This window comes from Anopheles maculipalpis, chromosome 3RL, assembly GCF_943734695.1.
Source record: "Anopheles maculipalpis chromosome 3RL, idAnoMacuDA_375_x, whole genome shotgun sequence".
Lineage (NCBI taxonomy): Eukaryota > Metazoa > Arthropoda > Insecta > Diptera > Culicidae > Anopheles > Anopheles maculipalpis.
The window spans coordinates 54,369,753-54,393,385 of NC_064872.1; the positions used below are offsets into that span (position 1 = coordinate 54,369,753).

The 23,633-nt window shown below is 41.8% G+C and overlaps 4 protein-coding genes across 5 annotated transcripts in view; 3 read left to right on the forward strand and 1 right to left on the reverse strand.

Moving 5' to 3' along the window:
* The window catches only part of LOC126563180 (selenoprotein F), an 805,869-nt gene that overhangs the window by 430,771 nt on the left and 351,465 nt on the right, over positions 1-23,633 (forward strand). The window lies entirely within an intron of this gene.
* Positions 898-1,699, forward strand: LOC126563036 (brain acid soluble protein 1-like). Its single transcript, XM_050219643.1, has 2 exons — positions 898-1,019; positions 1,104-1,699. Exons 1-2 carry the CDS (start codon positions 1,008-1,010, stop codon positions 1,695-1,697), a joined length of 606 nt encoding a protein of 201 aa, XP_050075600.1. The 5' UTR covers positions 898-1,007; the 3' UTR covers positions 1,698-1,699.
* LOC126560786 (uncharacterized) lies at positions 4,422-5,343 on the forward strand. Its single transcript, XM_050216737.1, has 2 exons — positions 4,422-4,433; positions 4,502-5,343. The coding sequence occupies exons 1-2, from the start codon at positions 4,422-4,424 to the stop codon at positions 5,282-5,284; spliced, it is 795 nt and encodes a 264-aa protein (XP_050072694.1). The 3' UTR covers positions 5,285-5,343.
* The window catches only part of LOC126563497 (tyrosine-protein kinase Abl), a 32,193-nt gene continuing 17,796 nt past the window's right edge, over positions 9,237-23,633 (reverse strand). Inside the window, exons 2-7 of the mRNA XM_050220142.1 lie at positions 16,294-17,238; positions 14,779-15,365; positions 14,466-14,712; positions 14,246-14,372; positions 12,649-12,794; positions 9,237-12,272 (exon numbers count right to left, since the gene is read on the reverse strand). Of these exons, the coding sequence (XP_050076099.1) occupies positions 9,313-12,272; positions 12,649-12,794; positions 14,246-14,372; positions 14,466-14,712; positions 14,779-15,365; positions 16,294-17,238 (5,012 nt within the window). The 3' untranslated portion in view covers positions 9,237-9,312. The remainder of the gene's footprint in view (positions 12,273-12,648; positions 12,795-14,245; positions 14,373-14,465; positions 14,713-14,778; positions 15,366-16,293; positions 17,239-23,633) is intronic.

Here is a 23,633-nt window from a genome sequence, read left to right on the forward strand (position 1 = left end):
ATGTAGAATAATATTACATTTGTTGTCACATTCGTTAAAATTTATCAAACATGCATTGTTATCATTGTACGATGGTACAGGTTTCAAAGTTTGTAGTTCCGATTAATATGTTCACGCCAACAGTTAGTAACACAATTGTTTGGAACAACACACTAACGATCAATTATGTATTCATGCTCAAGGCACAATCAGCTGTGTTCCTGATGTTAAAAGATTTACACCATTCAAGGTTGGACAAGCGACCTTTACAGTGATAGTAAACAAGTTCAGAAGGGCTAGGACCACTGACAGTTTTCTTACCTATGATTCACGTTAAGCGTGGACCATGGGTGGAAATAAAATCTAACGAAGCTCATAGGTGATGATGAAGAGTCCCATTTCATGAGAACTGAAGTAATGTATCTGTAGATGATTAATTGATAATTTGTAACCGATGATGGCAAATGTAGTGATTTCAAAAATGTATAGCTCTATAGCTTGTACTAAATTACATAAGTCGATCGCTGTCGGTATACTAAGAACATCGACATAACGGTACATTTGTACTTCATCGTGGTAAACACGATGTACCGAAACCACCATTCTACCAAAATCAATAGCATCAGAGAATGTGTTTGAAGTTTTAAGTATCTAAACATAGCGACACAATCAATATTGCAAATTAAAGTTTACAGTTTGCTGTCGTTTGGGTGGTGTTGAAAAAGCACTTAATCTCACACGTTGCGTTCACGCGGGTGGCGTTTTCTCCAGTTTTAAAAATGTGTTGTTTATGTATTCGTAAGTAATTATCGCGTCTTTCTTAATTCGTCTAGCTGAAAACGACCTGTGCGGTTCGCGCATGATTAAGTGTTATGTGTGCACGTATACGATCGTATACGTATACGAGGAAGAACCAGTTTTAATGCTAGAAATTACTGTCTTATGCCATTTCATTCCTTGCCATATAAATATCGCATGTCGTCTGTGATAAGCACAACATTCAAGTCTAATCCATCAAACGTGAAACAATGAAGACTTCTGTAAGTTTGCAATAGTGGATAAGTCTGCAGAAACAAATTCTGACCGGAGTAAATACTTCATCTATTTTTTGTACAATTTTTTAGATGATCCTGCTACTCTGTGCCGCAATCGTTTTGGTTGCAGCAGAAGACAAGAAGAGCCCGGCTAAAGTGCACGACGTTAAGCAGCATGAGAGTCACGGTCAGCAACAGCAGCTGAAGCAACAGCATGCTCAGGATCAGCACCATCAGGCCCCAGGAGCCCAACAGCACACGCTGAAGCATGACCAACAGCAACAACCAAAGCCAGCCCCTGCCCACAAATCTAAGCGTGATGCTCCGAAAAATACTGCTACAGGACAGTCGACCACCGCTGCCCCGAAAGCGACCGTTGATCCGAAACAACCGTCGGTTCTTCCAGCTATCGTTGGTCAAGCACCGAAAAACAAGCGTGAAACCGTAGCCGCACAGCCAGCCGCAGCTCCCCGTCCATCTACGAGTGCCCCAGCAAAGGCCGGTGCTGCTGGAGCTGCCAGTCAGCAGAGACAGCCCGCAGCTGCCCCACGTCCCAGTGGAGCTAAGCTGAACCGTGACCAACCTTCCAACGCTCCTAAATCGACTGCAAATGCTAAGGCACCTGCTACCGTCAACCAGCAAAGTTCTTCCTCGACCACGGCCAGCCCTGCCAAGAAGGTTTAAATCGCTGCAGCTGGATTTGAATTGATAATGACCGCTGATTTTGTTATCAATGTTTGTAATTGTTTTCATTGTGTTTTTTATGAAAAATAAACACTTTTCAAATTACACTTTCATCTAATGCAATTAGTTAGCCTTGAACATCTGTTTCAATATACTCCCTTCTATTCTGAAGCATTTAAAATTTTGAAAAGTAATCGAAGGTTTCACATTTCTATTAGTGAACTAATATCTTAATTTAAGCCTTCCCATAAAGACCGCCTATAAACACCTCAACTATCAGAATAGTCTGATAGTCTGACTGGATGCCCAGTTTTGTCAAGCTTAATACGATCATTCACTTTTCCTGTTTGGGCTTAGAATGAATCAAAAGGGTCTTCCGACAAAGACTAGTTCAAAAAATTCTATTGATTGCTCCTGGACTTCGTCATCTCCTAATTCTGATTAGCTACTTTCTACTAGGAATCTCTTCATGGTTTTAGCGCAAGCTAAGGTAGCCTTAACGCCCTACTAGCCGGCCATTGAATGACTCACTAGACCTGTTAACACCACGTTGTTGGATAGGCAGTCTTCACAACGGGGGAACGATCCGGATTGGATTTGAACACCGGGTGCACTGTGTAAAAAGAGCAAATAATTTTGATAAATACCTTATCGTTATTGCGCAATTCGTGTGTTATTGACAGATTCACTGACAGGATAACATTGTCTAATTACTTTTATGGAGTAAATTTTTATCTTGAGAATGATCTATGTAGGGAGTATGGTCATGGCTTACTTCAGTCTTCCATACTGCTAACGGTATAGCTTCATCGTCTACCAATCTATTCTTCAGGAATTTCTTGCGAACGAATAACGCTATTACTCCATCTTAATTCGGGTTTACTGCTCCTCCTCCATCCAAGTGAACGACCTAAAAGGACTTTACGTATTGGGTCGCCCGGTCCCATTCTCATGACATGAACAGCTCACTGGGGCCTGGCGAGTTTAATTCGCTGTGGGACGGCATTAACGCATCTAAGAGCGGATCGACAATTATGGATAAAGTCCTTGTAACAGAATCATATGTCAATACTGGGACTATAAATGGGATGCTAGGGCTGGGACCGTCGCTACATATTTTGTAAGGGGATAAGTTTCGTCAGGCTGTAGTTAGGAACCAGTTAGCAGTCAACACTTTTGCGTGTACCACAAGATTTTTGTTGTTGTCGTTACATGCATTAGACCAATGACTGACGGGAACGAACCGGACGTAAGCATCTTCCGTTGGTGGAGCCATCACGGGAAAGAAAGCCCGATCCCGCACTCTTGTACAGTTCCTTGTTATACTGTCAGATCTACCAGGACCAAGGGCTGTTTCTTGGGTCGACCATGATTGAATTCTTTCCTGCACTAGCTAGCAGAAGTATTTAACCACGAACCAGAGTTAAACCAGCGACGATTCCTCGTAATTTATCCGACGGAGTTGGCAAGCACTACTAGAGTGTGGGACCGACATCCGTAGGGAAAGCAGAGGAGAGACTTCTCCCTGCTTTCTAACAGAGATCCTCCCAAATCTAACAGAGATCCTCCCAAAGACTTACATTAAGTTTTGGACGACTGCAAGGTGTGATCGTTTATGTGTACATTATTCCTGCATAAGTCAGTGTTTTTTTCCCAGCACCAGCATCGATTGCTTTGGTAAGCTTTTGTTAGATAGGCGAGCCTCAAACAAATATTATCTATATCATCAACGTATGCCAGGATCAGAATTGGGTTATGGTAAATAATTCCCGAAGTTTCTACATCCGAGACTCGGATAGCCCTCTCTAGTGCCAGGTTGAAAAGAAGATAGGCGAGCCCATGTCCCTGGTAGTAAATGAATCTGATAATTTTGCATTGATCTTCACCTGACATGCAGCGTTGGACCTTATCATTCTTATCAGCCTGGTAAGTTTGTCCGGGAATCCAAATGTGGTACTAATTGATGGTTAATTCAAGTCATGCAAGCCAGAAATAGCAGACCTAAACCTTCTGTGACCGTGGTGCCAAAGAACAATAGGAAGAAGATGAAATTGTGTAATACGGTGTTATAGTTTGGAATATCATGTAATTTAATGTAAAATTAATATGCGCATTTCACTGTATCATTGCAATTATCCCTAAAACTGTATTTTCAACTCAAAGTAACAAATGTTTGCAAATATTGAGTAATCATTTATCGACAATTCCACCCGCATCAATGATTGCTTTTACCGAACTGAAGAAAAAAAAGTTACTTAACATTGAAGTGTGTCAAAGCGTTTTTGTTGCCAAAAAACTAGATACGGCTCGTACACAAAACCGGCATTGTTGACCTCCAGCTGTAACACAACAAACAATCGACATTGAGCAGATTTGACTTACTCATCGATTACCACAAGCAGGGAAGTGATAATCGGCCGTGTTTTACTCTTTCACTTATCCGAGGCTCGAGGTGCTACAGGAGGCTAAGTTCGTCGTCGGCGTGACGATCGACGCTAGATGCGAATGAGTTGAGTACATATCAATTCAGGGTAATTCTTCTACTTCTATTGCTCCACTGTCATCCAAACCCGTACACAGTGGAGGTGCGAATGGCGTGCCGGCATACAAATGTGTACAAAATTCACGAAGAGTATATAAAAGCGAACATTGGCTTGCAATCTACGATCATTCGCTATCGTGCATTATCAGTGCTATCGTTGCTAGAAATCAAACTAATCGAAAATGATAAAATTTGTAAGTAATCAACGCGTTTTTTAAAAGAATTTCTCATGAAAAAGAACTTTTTCTCTTATCATCATCAGATGTACGTGTTTGTGTTGTTAGCCGTTAGTTGTTTAGCTATCCCGGTTGAGGAACATCCCAAACTATCACGGCCCTCACCTATTAATCCAGATGTGACCAGTGACCCGAAACCAGCCGAAGTAAAGGAAGTTTTATCTTCCTCTTCCACCGTGGAAAGCCATATCCAAAAAGTCCCTGCAGCCGGGGTCAAGCTTAGCGTTGAAGTAGCGAAAAATGAGGAAACCTCATCAACGAGCAGCAGAAGCAGCAGCACCAGCTTGACCACAGGACAGTCAACGAAGAACAATCCGAAACGATCGGTTGACTCTGATTCTAACGCCTCTTCGAAGCCTCCGGCTTTCCGTCGCAATCAGCCATCCACTACGACTGAGCAGCCCAGTAGCACCACCGCAAGCAGTACCACTTCTAGCCCAGTCTCGGTGAAAACCCCCGTAGGTACGACGCGTTCTAAGCGTGAGGTAGACATCACTGCCGCTACAGCCAGCAGTGCGGGTACTAATCCAACAAAACGAGCCACCACGGTCGCCCCAACCAGTAATAACGATGACAAAGAAGGACCCCACTTTGTACGACCAGTTCCAGTTGATCAGATATTGAAAAATCTTAACCAACAAGAAAGGGGAACCGGTGCGGCCACTTCTGAACAGCACAACAAAGCAGAAAAGTCTAAGGACGCAAAGGAATCCGATGAATCTTCCGAAGAAGACCCGCCGAAGGAAGAAGGAACCGAGCAAAAGGCACACCAACAGACACATCCCGTAATCCGGCAGCAGGGTGCCTAGTGCGTAGGCTGAAGTGCAACATCCTTATTTAACTCTTTTGTTCTGTTTATGTTTTATGCTTGGTCGAATAAAATCTTCTTAAAAATATCGCTTGTATATGTTAATAAATTCCGAATCTTACACGGTTTAGATCCATGTAATGGATCTTTTGTAACTCTCAGTTGAGTTTTACAAATCTATAGAGGAATATTTTATTTAATATTGTATTCAATTAGGGGAAATTTGCAACTCGACTGTGGGACTTTACTATTTGTTGTGAAATGTTTACCGAGCGTTTGGAGAACTCCTGTAAAAAAAAATAATTTAAAACCAAAGCTGGCTCTTAACGCTGGCCTCCACTGGTCTGCTAAGGTCACGCCGGCCATCAAATGGTTACTAGACTTTGCCGATACCACGTAGTTGGATAGTCAGTCCTCACTACGATTAGTAGTATTCGAAATAAAATCAGCAGTTGACTCGGAAAGTAATCTCAGGTTTTTATGCGTCGGAGTCCGAGTGGATTCAGTTCGCAACACTAAACCTTACAACTAGCCTTGCAGAAAAGTTATTACTTTCTTTCGTCTTTAGCAATAAAAAGTCCAACTGCCATTGTTATGTTTTACAATTTGTTCGCTAATCATTGATTTTCATTTCAATTTTCATGCTTTGTTTCCAGTTCCCAATATAATATCCTTTTCTTTACACGCATAAGCTTGTCGTTTTGAAGGATTTTTTTTAAGATTGTGTGTTTTGTTATTCTTGTTCGTGGATGAAATATTTATCATAAGGTATTCAAATATGCATGACATGTCTTTAATGCGGGATGTGTTTGTATATATATATATATTTTTATGAATATGAATGTAGGTGTACGATTAAAGATGTTGCCCATCTCCGTTTTTAGGTCTCATGCATTTTGAGTGTGCTGCACGCTTTCTAAAAATATAAGAATATATTTTATGTATATGTATATTTTTATGGTCGTCTTATACGGTCTTTTTTCCACCCAACACCATACGACTTTTGTTTTAATACATTTCTTCACACACACACAACCACGCGGCCACTCGTGCTGTCTTATTTCGCATTAGCACTGTCACTGCAATTGCTGACGGTTTCTAAGTAGTTTTGAATTTACTCTCGTGTTTTGATTATGGTGTACTCGTATTATGCAATTAAAAAAAAGAAGTTTAAGGTATTTCCATTGTTTGTTTTGATTTCGACACCAGTCCTACATTCACTGAAACATAATTTCAGTTACCTTTTCTCAACACACAAACAAAAAGAACAAAACTGTTTATAATATTACATTGGTTTTTTTATGATTTTACGTTAGAGATACGACCTCTTGGACAATATTGCGTATAGTTTTGTTTTATTTCCTTTGCCGGTTAATATATTCATATGCTCTAAATATAATCATCGAATATACGATGCCGGACAAATATAACACACATCATGTAAATCACTAGCGAATGCTATTATGACTGAATGCTCACCATTCCGTTGCTTTATCACCCCAATATTTCGCAATAAAAATCGAAATTGTTTGCTCGCTAACTGTTCTGTAATCCCCAACGCACTCATTCACACGCGTGCATTACTTTCGTGGCCTACGGGTGTGTATCGCTCGCTCGCCGCGTCGACTAGGGCGCAATGCATTATGTTGGTTGGTGCTGCTGTTACGTAAAATCTAACCCCTACTACTTTCTACAATAAAATGGAAGTTTAACGAGATTTTCGATTTCAAATAAAATATTAAAATAAAATTCACATCCTTCACACACCGTGTCTGTGTCCCTGTGCACTATACACCGGCGCAGCTGCTTATGAATAGGTATATACGTTAAAATCTAATGATAATAATATAACCATTTACGACTAGCATTTTGCAGTATTCTTGTCCGTAGTACGGCCGACGCCAACACGCAGTAGAGCGTGTCCATTATCATTACTTAGACAGTATCATTATTTTCTTTGCCATTACTCAACCTACGTATCTTAGAGTACAAGTACACAGAGCTTAGCGATACACTTATCTGACCATGAGGATATTGTGAGGTGAAAAGGAAGCATAAATTTTGAAACACAAATGCGCGCCCCCGCTATCCTTTACCCCAAGTTGCCCCACAATAGTAAAAAGCGTCTTGAGCTATTTTAGTTCTATTTCCCCGTACTTGTCATTTTAGCGCTATTTCAATAAGTTAAGCGGCAACTTAAAATCAAAATTATTTTCCCTTTTTTTGCAGTTCATCAAATTCTGACAGATTTCTTCTTCTTTTTCTTCTGGCTTTGGGGCTAATACAACCGATGCACAATTTATATAAAAATAAAGATTTAAGCTCTTTGGCTTAAAATTGTATAATAGAATATCGGCTTGAAGTAATTGTTGATCGAGCAAAAATGCGATTGGACAATCGCTCTCTACAGGAGAGAAAAAATCCTTTGAAAATTATAATTGGTTTGCATTAAAAAAAGGTTTTTAAATTTCTTTCCCATTCCCTCTACCCAATATGTTCATCATTTTTGGTATACAAAACCAAGCACATCTTGCTGCTGCTCGGTGAATTAAAAATTATAGCATTACATTTACAATCGCAACAGTACGTGTGTATGTTTGCTGAAGATTGAACATCCTCAACGCTAATTATCAAATGGTCCACCAGGAAAAGCGATCGACTACTACTAAATACCATGCTTTTGCCTCGGGTGTTTTGCATATGCTTATAGAAACTTAAACGTTTTACAGTCTTCTACGGTTTACACTTGGCTTCTAGCCAAGTTCTGTTATCAAGGGTGCGTTCGAGTGTGCAAGTATCTCCTGCTTTAGCACTATCACACTACCAAATGCCTTAAAATTCAGCACACCCGTGCACACACACCATACTGCGCGTGATCAATTTTCGAAACTAAAATTAACGTTGTTTGATCATATTGTTATCCGTATATAATAAATCCCTGCATTTACCATCCTCTCCCATGCTTCAATGCATTGAACATAATTGTTGGATTTCTACAACCAAAGCGGTTTTAAGATAAAAACGATTTTACACGTATTTTTGCGTCATCACAAAGTGTCGTAAACTAGACGTAAAATAGGGAGGGATGGATGTACAACTGGTGTGTTTGCTGAGGCGTGCCTTGTTCTTTAATTTACTCGACATTTTTTTTGGCAAATTCATTGAGCATCTTTGTAATATCGGCGGTTGTGGCTCATATTTCTGACGGTTTTGTTTTAAAATTTGTTTGCCTCTTTCTTTGCACAATGCGCCTTTCTTATTTTCGCCTCACAACTTTGCAAAAGTTTTATTGGATTTCGTTTCGTTCCGGATGGATATATGCTTTTATCGTAAAATGTTTGATTAATTTTCCATTTTCCATTTTGTTCAAATTGTTAACTGCATGATATTTATCTATTTCAAAAGTTTTGGTTGGTTTCAATGTATTTTGACTCAATCATACATACACAAATCTATAAGGTATCATAATAATGTGTGTGTGTGTGTGTGTGTGTGTGTGTGTGTGTGTGTGTGTGTGTGTGTGTGTGTGTGTATGGATAGACTCACTGTACGATAGTATCCTGTGTGTTTTCAAAAACCTTTTATTTTGCGTTTAACCACTCCCAGTGAAAAATCAAACGTTCAACAGCAAGAACATGAAACCAGTTGAACCAAAATCTGACGGATGACTGATTAAATTTTTAACATGACGGTCCCAAGTACAATCTGATTAATGTTTGAGTTGGATTAATTGCACATCCTAAAATCATATTTTATGTAACCTTCAATAGCAATACATAATATTACCAGGTTCACAAATGAGATTGCAAATGAAAACTCAAAACCCCAAAATGCTTCTTCTGCAACCTGTTCTCACACAATATGGAGAGAACGAGAAACTGCAAAAATTCTGACACACAATCTCTTCCATGTTAACAACAATTCCAGTGGAATGCTGCTAACCCACCAACAGAATCAATGACCCACAAATAACCGATTAAAACCCACCGATTAGAATTCCTCATCGAAAGCAACCAACTTTACTTGAAATTACCTGTGCAAGGCATTCGATATCTGCTTCAGCGATTGGCCGACCTCTTGGACGAGTTTTTCGTTGTCTTGAACGTTTTTGTTGCCGGCGGACCGTAACGAACGTGCCTGATTTTCCACCCGTGTGACTAGCTCTCGGAAATGAAATTTGGCGTGCGGTGGCAGGCTTTCGTTGTCCGCAAAGGTGACACAACAGGACTGTAGCGAATTAAGTCGATCGCTCAGCGCTAACCACTGCGTGGCGGAAATGTTACCCACCGGAACTTTTAAACTACTCTGCAACGATTGCACTAATTCTACGATATTATCTCTTCCACCAGTAGATGCAGGCGATCCACCAGCAGCAGCACCCGTCGCTGTCGGTTTGTCTGGTTGTTGAATACTGCTGTTATCGGTTGTCTTTGCGTAGATACTGCTAGCACCGGACGTACCTCCACTCGAGCCAGTAGTAGTAGTGGACGTCGTTGTTGCCGTTTGCATCATGTTTTGTACCGGCGTCGCATAAATGGAAGAAAACTTTGACGGTTTCATCGGGACGGCCGGTTTTTTGTTGTTGCCTAGTGTGCCAGTTGAAGGGCAGCCAGCCGGTCCAATGTTCGGCTGCTGCTGATGGTCGGGTTGTTGTTGCGTGGAATCGTTGGACACTCCCACCGATCCACCATCGTCTGCTTCCATATTGTTGTTCATCTTTGGAACCATGTTTGCCACGCATTTGGTTCCCAATTTAGGACTCAGCTGAGCACTTAAAGGATCGTTTGGAGATTCTTTCGCCTCCCAGAGCTTTTTCAGGCTACTAATACTGCCTGTACTTTTACGCTTGCCATCACCGTCCTCACCACCGGCTCCACTACTTCCGGTGGACAGATTATCGCCACTGCCTCCTCCACTGTCTACCTTGAGCGAATTGCCCTCCAAACTTTCACGCTTACGATCGTCGCTTAGTTCAATCTTAATTTCAGTCTTTTTCAACTCGATCACCTTATTGCTATCGATCGGAGCCGAACCGGTTACAATCGTCGATGAGGCATTCGTTTTCTTCAACTTCAACGAATTCAGCTCGTTGTTCTCCAGCAGCAACTTATTGCTGGCGTCCATATTGTTCTTCCCGGGCAAGCCAGTGGTACCGTTTCGCACTACCATCACCGTTTCACTCTTTTTCTGCGATCGATGATTTTCATTCTCTGACGAGGAGGATGAAGCCGAATTATCGTTATTGTTCAGAATGTTGCCATTGCTATTACTGGTAACGGTGGTGTTTATATTATTGTTATTGTGAATACTGTGCGGACTGTTGCCCGATTGATGTTTGTTATTATTGTCCACATTCGAGCCGGACTCGCCAGCTCCACCGTCACCACCGCTCCCTCCATTGCTCGATACTTCGACATTATTTTGATCCACTTTACGTAACCGTGATTTGAAATCAATAATGCCACCCGCATTCTCTTCCTTCTTGGCAGGCTGGACCGGCGTCCGCTTTGCAGCATCTACCTTCTTTAACTGGGTCTTGAACGGTGGCTGCGGGATACCGGATGCTGCAGTAACGTTATAACTGTCACTTGTCATTTGATTGGTAGTAGATGGTAGGATAGTAGATTTTGACATAGCAACGGGCTTACGAAGCGAGCTTACATCCGAGGACTTGTAATGAGATATTGGTTGTGGCGGTTCCTGTATGGTGGTAGTTAGCGGTGAAGGTGCTTTTGGTAAATGCATCGATTCCGCCAGTTCACTGACTAATTGTGAAGCTGGATCGGAAATTTGGGCATTCTGGGGTGCTCCACTGGATTTTTTACCTCCAGCATTTTCGCTCTGTAAACACTTTGGCACATTTGTTGCACGCTTCGTATCCGCTTTCAAATCCTTCAAACCAACGGGTGGTGGTGGCGGTGGAATCGAAAGGGAACCAGCATCCCCGACAGGATTAATCATGGCATCCGCTGGACTACCGAGCGAGCTACACGAATCCGTCGATGGCTCTCGTTTGCGTAAACTTACACCAAATCGTGAACTAGCTTCCTCGACACTCGGTTCCGTATTGCGTACATCGTTTGAAGGGGCAATCGGTTTTTCGAGCATACCACTACTTCCTCCTCGCTGTTCGAGCGGAACATCAAACTCTTCTGGCGGTGGCGGAAGATCTACCGGAGGAGGAGGAAACTCGAGATCGGCTAGCGTTGGTTGAACGGCTCGTTTTGGACTGTTGTTTCCAACCGACCCGCGGAAGGAAGAAAACGTCATCATCGAACCGTCGGTTGTCGTACGATGGCGTTGCAGTTTTGAAAGACTAGCTGTGGCAGAGTTTGACATCGTAACCCCGCTTGAGGAGTTGCTTCGTATCATCTGTGGTTGTGCCTTTATTGCTGCCGCATTTCGTTGCGCTAGTATACTGTTCGATATCGCATTTGCTGCAGCCATTGGAGGTGGTGGTGGTTCGGAAACCAATGCCATGTTCGAATTCAAACCCATTTGCAGTTGAGCCGTACTCGGAGGTAGCGACCCTGCCACATGTTGCTGATGCTGCGGTATAGGATGCTGCACTGGTGATTGAGTTTGCTGAATGACCGTTCCATCACTTTGGCGTAACGATTCAAGGTACGCTCCTATTCGAGCATCTTTCGGCAGTGTACCGTATCTGTTGATGGCTTTCTTCACGTTTTGAACCTCAAGAGCACCTACTATGGGTGACTGGCCCGGTCCTAGCGCTGGCATACACGGTTGACCACCCGAACCAGGCGGAAGTTGATCGCGGCGTGTTTGGCCAGGCAATCGTTTGCTACCACGCGTTTCAAGTCCACGGTTGCCCATGATCGGAGCGCGCTTAAATGAACTTTGCTGAGGAGTTTTCTGAAACCCTATTGGCTCCGGATTGTCTGTATCCGTATCGGGCGTGACTTCGGTTTGCTCATTTTCAGAATCTGTGGCCCGATTCATTAGGTTTGCCATGTCACGTGTAAAACCTGAAATGCAAAAGCACAAACATTAATCATGAACATTCAAACATTTATCAAAAATCATCCAATGCTCGTAGTTAGTTTCAACACTATCGAAAAGCATGTTAATAAAGTATTTTAATGCAGTTTGAAAACATTAAAGATGGTCCGATTTCAGAAGTTTCATCGAATTTCTGCTGAGCTTAATTAGTCAATTTGTTATACTGCAATCATGATGAAAATAGACTATATTTGGTAATGATTAACAAACACACACACTGTTATACCGGTTAGGTTAAATTGCACCTGGTCATTTCAATACAGTTAAAACGTGACCACAACAGCAACAATAATTAGATGGAAGCAAGAGCCGAAACGACAACCAATTATTTTCATAAAATACCTCGAAACAGCTTATCGATAAGGAAACTACTGCAAGAAGACGATTTTGTGATGGGAATAGCACTACCGTTAGCGTTTTGCTCGCCTTCGCCGAGCTTGCAGTTGTCATCATCACGGTACGTAGAGTCACGGCTAGATGATAGCAAACTGTAAATATAATAGAATTATAAATAAAAAATCATTAAACATTGTAGCTCTTTACAGGGGTTGTCTAGTCACTTTGCCATTTAAACGGTAAATTTTATCAGTTTTGATATATATTTCCATTATTGTCAAGCAATTTCATTCCTTCCGAACATTGAGGGATCGAAGAAATCAGTAGTTTGTAAAATATAATGCAATATAATGAAATAGATTATTCCATTCTTATTGCTTGAAGAAGAAGGTTGCTTCTTTGTTACTCTGCCAACACCGAATGTATTTTCGATCCTTCCATATAATTTTCAACACTCGAAAATCCCGCAAGCGCGTGGAACGCAATAATGCGATATCATTGCTTGTAAAATGAAGTGGAACAATGAAATTATTTTTTTATAAACACGGTTTCACTGCATTTAATATATTAAAATATAGTGTAACTGTACCTGTTTTCGGAAGGCTAATGCAGCCTTCGGACAAACATTCGAAATCCCTTATTAATATCAATAATTTTTTATCCATAGTCGTATTATTTTAGTTGTTGAACTAACAAAGAATATTTTGATATACTTGGTTTGGGGTTTTAAAGCACTTCTTATAAAATAATCGTAATAATGCAAACGTTGATTTTGCTCCTATTTTCGACAGGATTTGTTCCTATTTTCGACATTGCGAATACAGAATGTTAAACTCTAAAACAGGTGTCATTTATTATTTAAAAAAAAGTATTCAAAAGTTTTAACTCTTACTTGGCGCACGTTTGTTTATGAAAAGTGGTTAAATAATTAATTGTATGTTGCTCATTTTTATTATAACGCTACCAGATTTGGAAGTCATTTGAAAATCGACCCTTAAATCATACAAGAAGAAGCCCGATCACGCAAAAAGATGAAAAGGGAAAAAAAATTTATCGAAGTTTAAAATCTAAATGGTCTTACAATAAACTTTAGATCTATTTCATCGATCAGAAAAACAGCACTTCATTCAATAGTTTGCCAAATCACGAAACATCGATCCAAAGCAAATCGGAAGAAAGTTTTTAAACTGTACGAGAATATTTTGATATTTCGATTAATATTCATCTAAATGTGCCCAAAATTCATATTGGACAAATAAACGTTGGTTTTTATCTAAATAAGTAATCAAAAGAACTTTTAAAAAAAAAATTGTACCGCCTGCATGCCGAAAATAAATACTCTGCCGAAAACTGGTACAGTTATCAAATAATCGTTTAAAAAATAAATACCTCCAAAATCTCAGTTTGTCTACGTTTCATACGGGTTCGATTTGGCATTTGTGTTGAAAAATATATGAAAGGATTGGAAATACATTTACGTGGCATGGAATTGAATTGCTCGACAGGAATGGAAATACATCTCAGAATCATACATCGTCGATCCGTTCATATCGTAAACTTATTCGATAAACCCTGCAATCATCGCACTCATTGAAACACGTACCTTGTTCTCTTTGGTGGCGCGGGTGCCGTTTTGCCACGCTTGTTTGTGGTCCGCCGCATTTGAACACCAGCGGTAGTAGCAGGTTGCTTGTTTCCAAATGTGCTGAACTTTGAACCAGATCCCGAATCTGTACAGACAATCGAACGACAAAAACCAAAATGTATTTTCATTCGTAGTCTAAGATATTTTCTTATAGCAAATGGAGCAATGAAATCCTTACCGGAAATGGGTGTTATAGCAGGTTCATGCTGTGCCGGCTGCTGTTGCTGTGATGATGGCTGCGGCGGAGGAGGTAGCAATTGCTGCTGCTGTAGCTGTTGATGCTGCTGTTGCTGCTGCTGCTGCTGCTGCTGTTGCTGCTGCTGCATACCCATATGCGGCTTCTTGCTCATCTGCGGTGTTAGCTGCATCGGTATCACGCCGACTCCTTGCAGCTGCTTCTCGACCGCTTCGGTAATGGAGGATTCCTGTCAACAGAAAATCTATCCGAATAAGACCTATTAGCGCTAGAGAGACACCCTATCTCTAATTACCTGAAACATGTGCTCCAGATCGTGATGGATGCTTTTGAACGTTGGACGATCTTGAGCATTCCACTGCCAGCACTTCCGCATCAAGTCGTACACCTCCGGTGGACATCCTGGCGGCCGTTCCATCCGATAGCCTGATTCGAGCTTGTGGAACACGTCCGTTAAGTCGATGCCCGGGTACGGTGACATCCCGTAGGTTGCAATTTCCCACAGCAACACGCCAAACGCCCATACGTCCGATTTGGTGCTGAACTTATTGTAAGCCAAGCCCTCTGGCGCGGTCCACTTGATGGGAAATTTGGCCCCAGCGTGTGCCGTATACGTATCGTCACGCATCAGTCGGGCGAGCCCAAAATCTGCCACCTTTACTAGATTATTATCGCCAACAAGGCAATTGCGTGCGGCCAAATCTCGATGGATAAAGTTTCGGCTTTCGAGATAGCTCATGCCAGATGCGATTTGTGTGGCCATGTACAGCAACGCCACGGCATCTAACGTTTCCCGACCGGCGGTGCGTAGAAAATCGAGCAAATTTCCGTGGCTCATGAATTCGGTGATGATGTAGAATGGTGGTTCGCGCGTGCAGACACCTAAAATGATAATACAAAGCAAAACCACATTATTCATATTATGTTACAAGATCATTTGCCGCTAATTATAACCTTTAAAAAAATTTGCGCTTCTTCTTCTTCTTTGCTTAACGACCTTCTAGGTCACGCCGGCAATGGCTTGGCTTGAATGGCTTGCTAGACTTGCCAATACTACGTAGTTGGATAGTCAGTCCTCACTACGGGGGAATGGTCCGAATAGCTCAACCCCAGGTCCTTCCGTATGAAGTTACTCTTACGTTAATAATTTGTCTTGCAAAATTACTGCTCTCATAGTGTGACGACTTAACTATCCAACTACGTGGTATCAACAAGTTTAATGAGTCATTCGGATACCGGCGTGACCTAGTAGGTCGTTAAGCCAATAAAAAGATAAAGAGGTAAGGCGCTAAATAAAGCATTCAAACGAAGGAAAAAACATTGTACATGTAATTCTTTCCCAATTACAAGGCCATTAAGATCAAATTTCAAAATTTACAACCATATTAAAAAATCGTTATCACATATCTGTCTCTTTAAATTGCAGAGCAATACGGTAAATATCTTTAAACGACACTAGTAACCAGAAAATTAAATTGTATTGGATAGTTGTTTGTAAAACGATATAATGTCAATGACGCAAAGGCATTGTAAGTACAGCTATAAAATAACATTCAAATACAAAATGAGCAACTGTTTAAAATAAATCCCCACGCCCTGCAAAATGATAGCTGTGTGCATAAAGTCAAATGATATTACTTCCATAGATGCTCATTGCTCGGTAAAGTTATTTCAATGACGCAAACAAATCCCACTACACTGTGTCTTAAAAGATTTGGCAACGCACTCTGCTTACAAACGGGTTTTAGCTATTCTTTGATACTAATTTAATCCTACACCTTTTTTTATCTGCCTAACAAATGTCACCTACCTATCAGTTGCACCAAATTTGAGTGTTTCATTTCCTTCATGATGGCTGCCTCTTCCAGGAAATCTTTTAACGCCATCGTATCTTCCTTCAGCGTTTTAACGGCCACCGTATTGCCGTACCGCTTCCACACAGCCTCATACACCTCGCCGTACTGTCCACCGCCCAGCTTTTGCTTCATCACGATATCCGTCCGGCAAATCTCCCACTCATCCGGTTCGGGACTGAGCGGGAACACGGTCGGCTTGTTTTGCTTCGGTGCCGGGTAGAGCAGGGGCGTGATCAGGCCATGCCCCTCGTGCAGCGCACTGTGATGGTGCACCAGTTCGGCGAGCGTGTTAAACTTGGCGTCGGCCGTAACGTACACCTTGCCATCGGAGTCCTCCGATATTCTGTAGTGATAGACGCGCCCATCGTACCGTAAGCTTATACTACGCTGCCCGGGTGAACTTTCGCTTTCCCGCACCAGAAAGCTACCGTTGATGCCGGAGCTAAGTAAATACTCTGCCGCGTTGCGCGAAATCGGCCCATGGTACCAGGAGTGCTTTTCCAGCGAGTTTAATGGTGTCACGTAATTCGACGGCACCCAGCCGACCTGTATGGAATCGGAGTGTGCCTCGCACCATTCGCCCGACTTGTTGTAGGACAGTATGCGCACCTGTTCACCCTTTCGCAGGCTCAGTTGATTTTCACCGCCGGCCTTGAAGTCGTACAGCGCGACAAACAACTGGGGATCGTCTTCTTCAGGTCCGGGTGCCAACAGGTTCTCCTTAGACGTCCATCGGTGCGCCGTTTCGAAGCTTGACTGTGCAGCGTTCGAACTGCCCTGAGAGTGCATGGTGCCGGTGTGATTTTCCAATCCATCCTGATTCTGACCGAGCAGATCCGTCGGCAGCAAACTACCCGCTGCTGGTACGTGTGGTAACGGGCGCGATTGTAGAAGTGCCTCTGGAAGGAAAGACAAGCCAAAAATAGATGTTGAGAAACATAGTTGCATTGCAATGCTTCAAAAGAGCTAGAACAGAAATGGATAAGTTGCGTGCATATGTCGAAACGTTTAAATGCTCCACACGTTTCAATTCACATTATTAACGACTGTGTCTGCCCTAGAGACGATAATTGCAGAAGACAACAACATTCGACAAGTGATGTGAACAAGTTCGTTGCACTAACTCCCCACCGCTCTTTCGGCTGTAAACCATGCAATTATTTCAATTCGATGGATTAAATTCACCATAGGCAATCGAGACTCCTCGACGAATGCAACCACTTTCTGCTCGTGCTGCACCAATTCGACTACAATTTCGTGAAACACTCATTTTACAAATGCAAAATGCTTTTCGAGACCTTCAAATATGCACCCCCGAAACATCGACACACCCCGACTAATTGGCCGACGTGATTCACATATGGGCGCATGGCAATGGCGTGTGAAAAGAAAGCATAAGCACGGCGCTGCTGCTCCTACTGCTGTGCCCGCTTTCCGACAAACAACATTTTCCAACGAAAGCGTAAGTGCGGATTGATATGTCTACCAACATCAGCACCGACTAAGCGTAGTAGTAGACGGACTTTCCCCCTCATCTGACCGTGCGTGTTTGTGTGTGTGTCCATATGAACGTTAAGATGTTATTAATGGTAACCATTATTATTCACCGCAAATACATCATTACAGAAGAATGTGCTTTTCCCATAACGAACGATCTTCGCTTCCAACAGATGCCGTTTTAAAAGGAAAAGGAGGAAAAATCATGAATGTTGTTAACATTGGCAAGACATTATCATGTGAATCGGACTGAATGATGTGTTCATTACATTGATCGAAATATGTCGACCTGCATATAGAACTATATGATATGATTGAATCTATCAATTTCTTCTTAAATAAATTCATGATATTAATGTTTATTAGGAAGTTATTACGTGACTCACAAACATATGACTAATATTTGATATTAATCATTTAATTAGCGAAAAGCCGTAGGCTACAAAATTACTCACCAACTTGTGGCCCTTTTAGAGACAAATATTTAAAATTCCAACCACATTGAGAGCATCAATCGAATTTTTCCGTACTGTTCTCTTGTATGCGGTAACAAATGTCTTTTGTCAATGATAGTTTCATCAGATCAACTAGTCGGCAACCAACACTGTTTAGTCACGGACGTCTAGGTCTAGGTCTACACTGCATTATTCCCCATCAAATACACAACCCGCCAACTTCCCGCCCGAGAGACGCAATTAAAACGTGTCCGGGCGTGTGCTGCTGTAATAAGGTCGAGGGCAACATGTGCGGGATACCAATCTTGTACGCAAAGAGAAGGTTTACACGCGACGGAAGAGAAAATTCGCAATACAAACATGTTTGGTTGGACTAATTTCCTTTTACCATTGGCACATTTTGATACATTCATCTAACTAGATGCAAATCAATCGACAAGCATTAGACATAGGAAAAGTTTCTGATAATACTTGCCTCAAAATATCATGGTTAAATATCAATGGAGAAATCAAGTTATTACGAATTATATTTTACAAGTCTATGAAATTAACTATGAAACTAAATTGGGATAAAACCAATTATAAATTTGAATACATTAAAAACATTGTCATCAAAAAACAATTTTGTGCAGTACGTTGATAACATCACAACTTTAGTTTGTTGGTTCAATCGCACAATAAGTTCGTTCCATAAAATATAGGGAAAAATATTCTTCTTGGCTTAACGATCCTAATGTCACGCCGGACACCGAAAAGGCTTACTAGAGTTGCCGATATCACGTAGTTGGATAGTCAGTCCTCACTACGGGCGGACGGTCCGGATGGGATTGAACCCCGGTCTTGCCGTCTTCAAACGGCGCAGCTGTCGCATGTACCACCGAGCCGACCCAACTTTATTAAGATTACTACGTGGACTGCTACTTATATTACTGACCTAAGCCACAAGAAGTATTGCCAGATGCAATCTAAAACTTTTATTTAAAAGTTTGACGACCAACATTTCTGATGCTTACTTGAACATCACAAAATACTTGATTGACTTGAACAAATCAGTTTCGCCAAAAAATAGAATTGACCCGTGAACATTTTCGTGCGATCATTTTTCACAACTTTCGATGTGGACTAGCAAGACAAGACTGCTTTGAAGAACTCAAATCTTTGTATGGCGATGAAACATCATCCTATAGCACTGTTAAAAACTGATACAATGAATTTAATCGTGGCCGACGCTTGCTCAATGACGAATTTCGAGAAGGTCGTCCAGAAACGGCCGTTGTGACTGAGAACATTGATGCCGTTAAAGATCTAATTGCACAAGATCGTCATGTGAAATACAGCTAGATAGAGGCATCTTTGGCCATTTCTTCCACCAGCATAAACACTATTTTGCACAAACACCTGGCTGTAACCCGCACATGTTGACAATCGCTCAAAAAAGGCTCGTGTCGATTGGTGTAAGGAAATGTCGAAAAAATACGATCATGGTGCTTTCAAAGATGTTGACAAGATAGTCACAGATGACGAATCATGGATCTATGCGTATGAGCCCAAAACAACAATCGACCGTGTGGGTCTTCAATGACGAGTCAAACCCAACGAAAGTTATCCGAAGTAGAAGCACTTCGAAGCAAATAGTCGCCTGTTTCTTCGGTAAAACTGATCATGTGGCGACTGTTCCACTTGAAGAACGTAGGTCGATCAACTCTGAATGTTTCACCACAATTTGTTTGCCAGAAGTCTTCGGAGAAATTCGAAAAACGAACAGCATTAGATGGATCATTCTTCACCATGACAATGTGAGCTGTCACATATCGGCGCAAACTATCGCTTATTTGATCGGCCAAAACGTCGCATTGATGGGTCATCTGCCCTATAGCCCTGACTTGGCATCCAATGATTTCTTTACATTCGCGCACATCAAGAAAAACATGCGTGGCCAACGATTTTTGTCCCCAGAAGATGCTGTTGAAGCGTTCAAAAACCACGTGTTGAAGGTATCTCAATCAGAGTGGAAACAGTGCTTCGACAATTGGTGTGAGCGCATGCAAAATTGTATGAATCATGCTGGAGAACAATTTGAAAAAGAATAAAACAATTTTTAATGATAAATAATTGCATTTTTATTATTAGGCAAGTAATAGAAATAGCAGCCTACGTATATTAAGAATGAAAAATATATTCATGCGACTGAAAAAAGATCTATTATTTAGTCTGGACCAGTTGATGTTAACAAAAGCGTAAGGAGGTTTAAATTTACTAAACCCAAGGCTTAAACTAAAATGCTACTGATGATTACAAGCACTGTAATAAAATGCTAATAGAAAATACAAGTAACCTACCATACCTATCTAACATTCCAACTACCTATCCACGTGTTAAACTAATAACTATTGAACAAGCCTACACAACTGTCTCATATAAACAGGAACCCAGTGCCAGGAAGCTGTATAGGATTGGTTTTGAACAATTACCACTGCCTAATATATTCAGCAAGAAGCCAAGTATGAGGTGTTCTAACACAGCAAAATGAACAAAAACAGCTTGTTCTTAAGAGAGAGAAGGTCTGTGTCCGAAAAGTAAGGTGACATTGGATGTCAAAGTTCGCGCGCCAAAAGAAGCTCCTTGTTTCTGTTTTTAGTTTGTCAATATGTATGTTATTGACAGTTCTGCCACGTTTCAAATCACAACATCAACCCGGCTAGGAGTGACAATTTGTTTTCGGAGCTGAACCAAGTGTTTTTGTCCATGTTGACCATGTCCAAGTTTGTGGAGCAGCTGCGCATGTATCAAATTTTGTTTGCGCAATAACATAAACGCTGCAGAAACATTACGGATGTTACAAAAAGCCTTCGGGGAAGAATCTATGTCGAAGAAAAATGTGTACAAATGGTACAGTGATTTCGAGAATGGCCGTGAGAAGGTCCGGTCCACGAACACGAGGACCGTTCAGGGAGACCATCCACCTCGACCGACGACGCCCACGTCGTCCAAATCAAGGATTTGGTGGTCAACAATCGTCGGTTGACGATACAAGACCTTTCGGAACCTCCATCACCTTGCACCATTTTGAGGGAGTTTTTCGCAACAACTGGCACCCATATTGTTCCGCAACCGTCGTATTCGCGAGATTTGCCACCAGCTAACTTCTGGCTGTTCAACAAGCTGAAACGACCGCTTCGGGGACACCTTTTTGACACTATCGAGGATATAGAATATGTAGCGACGGCGGAACTAAAGGCCATCCCAGCATCCGAGTATGCCACCTGCTTCGAGAAGTGGGAGAAGAGTTGGAAGAGGTGCATTGCATCGGAAGGGGTTTACTTAAAAGTAACCTTCATTTGGCCCAATAAAAAAAATCATTTGAGTCACTTTATTTTTCGGGCATAGCATAGGCATAGCATTCAACATATTCAAAGATTCAAATAAGGAAAATATTTATATTACAGCGCGTTCGGGATAATTTTGACAGTTACATTTTTGTTTATAACTCGTGATGGAATTGGCATAGCAAAACAAACAATACGTCATTCGACAGCTAAAAGTGTACGGAACAAGCAGCGAAAACATCCCGTGATAAAAAAAAAATGCCAAAAAAGAGTATGCATCATGATGATCTGCGCCGGACGCGACTACCGCCGACACGGGTAACACCCAGAACAACCGGTGGCTGGTTTACTGCACGGCGGACGTGCCACGGGTGCCGCAAACCAAGTTCCCCAAGACGGTGATGGTGTTTTCCTGCGTGTCATCGGAAGGGGACGTGATGCCGCTTCACTTTTTCGAGCAGGGGCTGAGGCTGAACGCGGACGGGTACATTTCCATGCTGGACACCGTCGTAAAGCCTTGGATCACGAGAGTGGCGAACGGCAGACCGTACGTGTTCCAGCAGGATTCCGCTCCGTGCCATACAGCCTCCAAAACGATAAAGTGGTTGGCGGCCAATTTCAACGACTTCACCGCGCCGAATGTGTGGCCTCCCAGCTCCCCGGATCTTAATCCAATGGATTATTTCATGTAGGGCGCGGTTGAACGGGACACCAACAGAACCTCCAGCAACACCAAGGCGGAGCTCAGGTCCGTTTTCTCGGCCCTACCCCGCAAAACTGTCGCCAGGGCTTGTTTCCGGTTCCGGAGACGGGTGGAGGCCGTAATAGAAGCCGAGAGCGGATATTTTGAATAAAATGAATAAAATACATGGTAAGCTACTATTTCTAAAACAAAACAAAAATTCCCCGATGGTTAATTTTGCCTTTAAAATTTTTTTTCTTTCTCCGTAGGTGACTGTCAACATTATCCCGAACGCGTATACGTAAAGCTTGTAACATGTGAGAGAAACTCGCATTACAGATGATTCTCGACACCCTTAGATTATACCTAGTTAAAATTTATGTAAATGTGTGAAATATAATAATAATATCATTGGTAATATTGGGGCGGACCGGTGGTGTAGGCGACAGAGGCGCCGGTCTTCAAACGGCAGGACCGTGGTTTTAATCCCATCCGGACCGTCCCTTCGTAGTGAGGACTGACTTATCTCACTACGTATAAGTCAATATAAGTCAATACGGCCAGGCCGTTATTACGAAAAAAAATATCATTGATAATGTTAAAATTTCCAAAAAATCTAACAGCAGTGGATACATTTCATCAGAAGCAAATAGTAACAAACATTTAACGTACTGGGCTAAGCTTTGTTTGTTGGTTTTGTGTATAGATGTATCGTCAATTACCTCACCCTTTTTCTCGTTCGTTAGCTGATGATGAGCATTCAAACCACATACACCGGTACGTCCTGTATAAGGTTACCAGAATCTAGATTACTACCATACGCAGACATCCATAATCGATATCATTCGATACTGTCAAACAATGATGTCGACCTTGACATCGCCTAACTTTATGCCCGTTTTCGGTGTCGTTTGGGCGTTGGATAGTGGCCAAGCTGCATTATGTCACCCGTAAACTACACATGCCAACAAAGGGTTTGGATGTTTGTTCATACGTGAAACATAAATTGCATTTGCAATTACCTTTGTGGCATGGAAGGGATGTACATGGAAGGCAGAATGATGAAACCAACTCAACCCAAATAACCAACTGCTGCTCGAGCAAAACCACCGGTGAGTGTGCTCCATTAATTTTCAACCATAAATCAGGGTATGGAAAAATGTTTAAAGCGTTGTCAAGCCACAACATTGGATTGGAAAAGAAGCCTTAGATAGAGTCAATGTTGGACACGTGAATTCGTCTTCTAGAAAAATAATTTATTGTGTAATTTTCAATTTAAATCGGAACAATCTTTGCATGCAGTACGCATTGCTGCACTAAAACAGCTTTCAAGT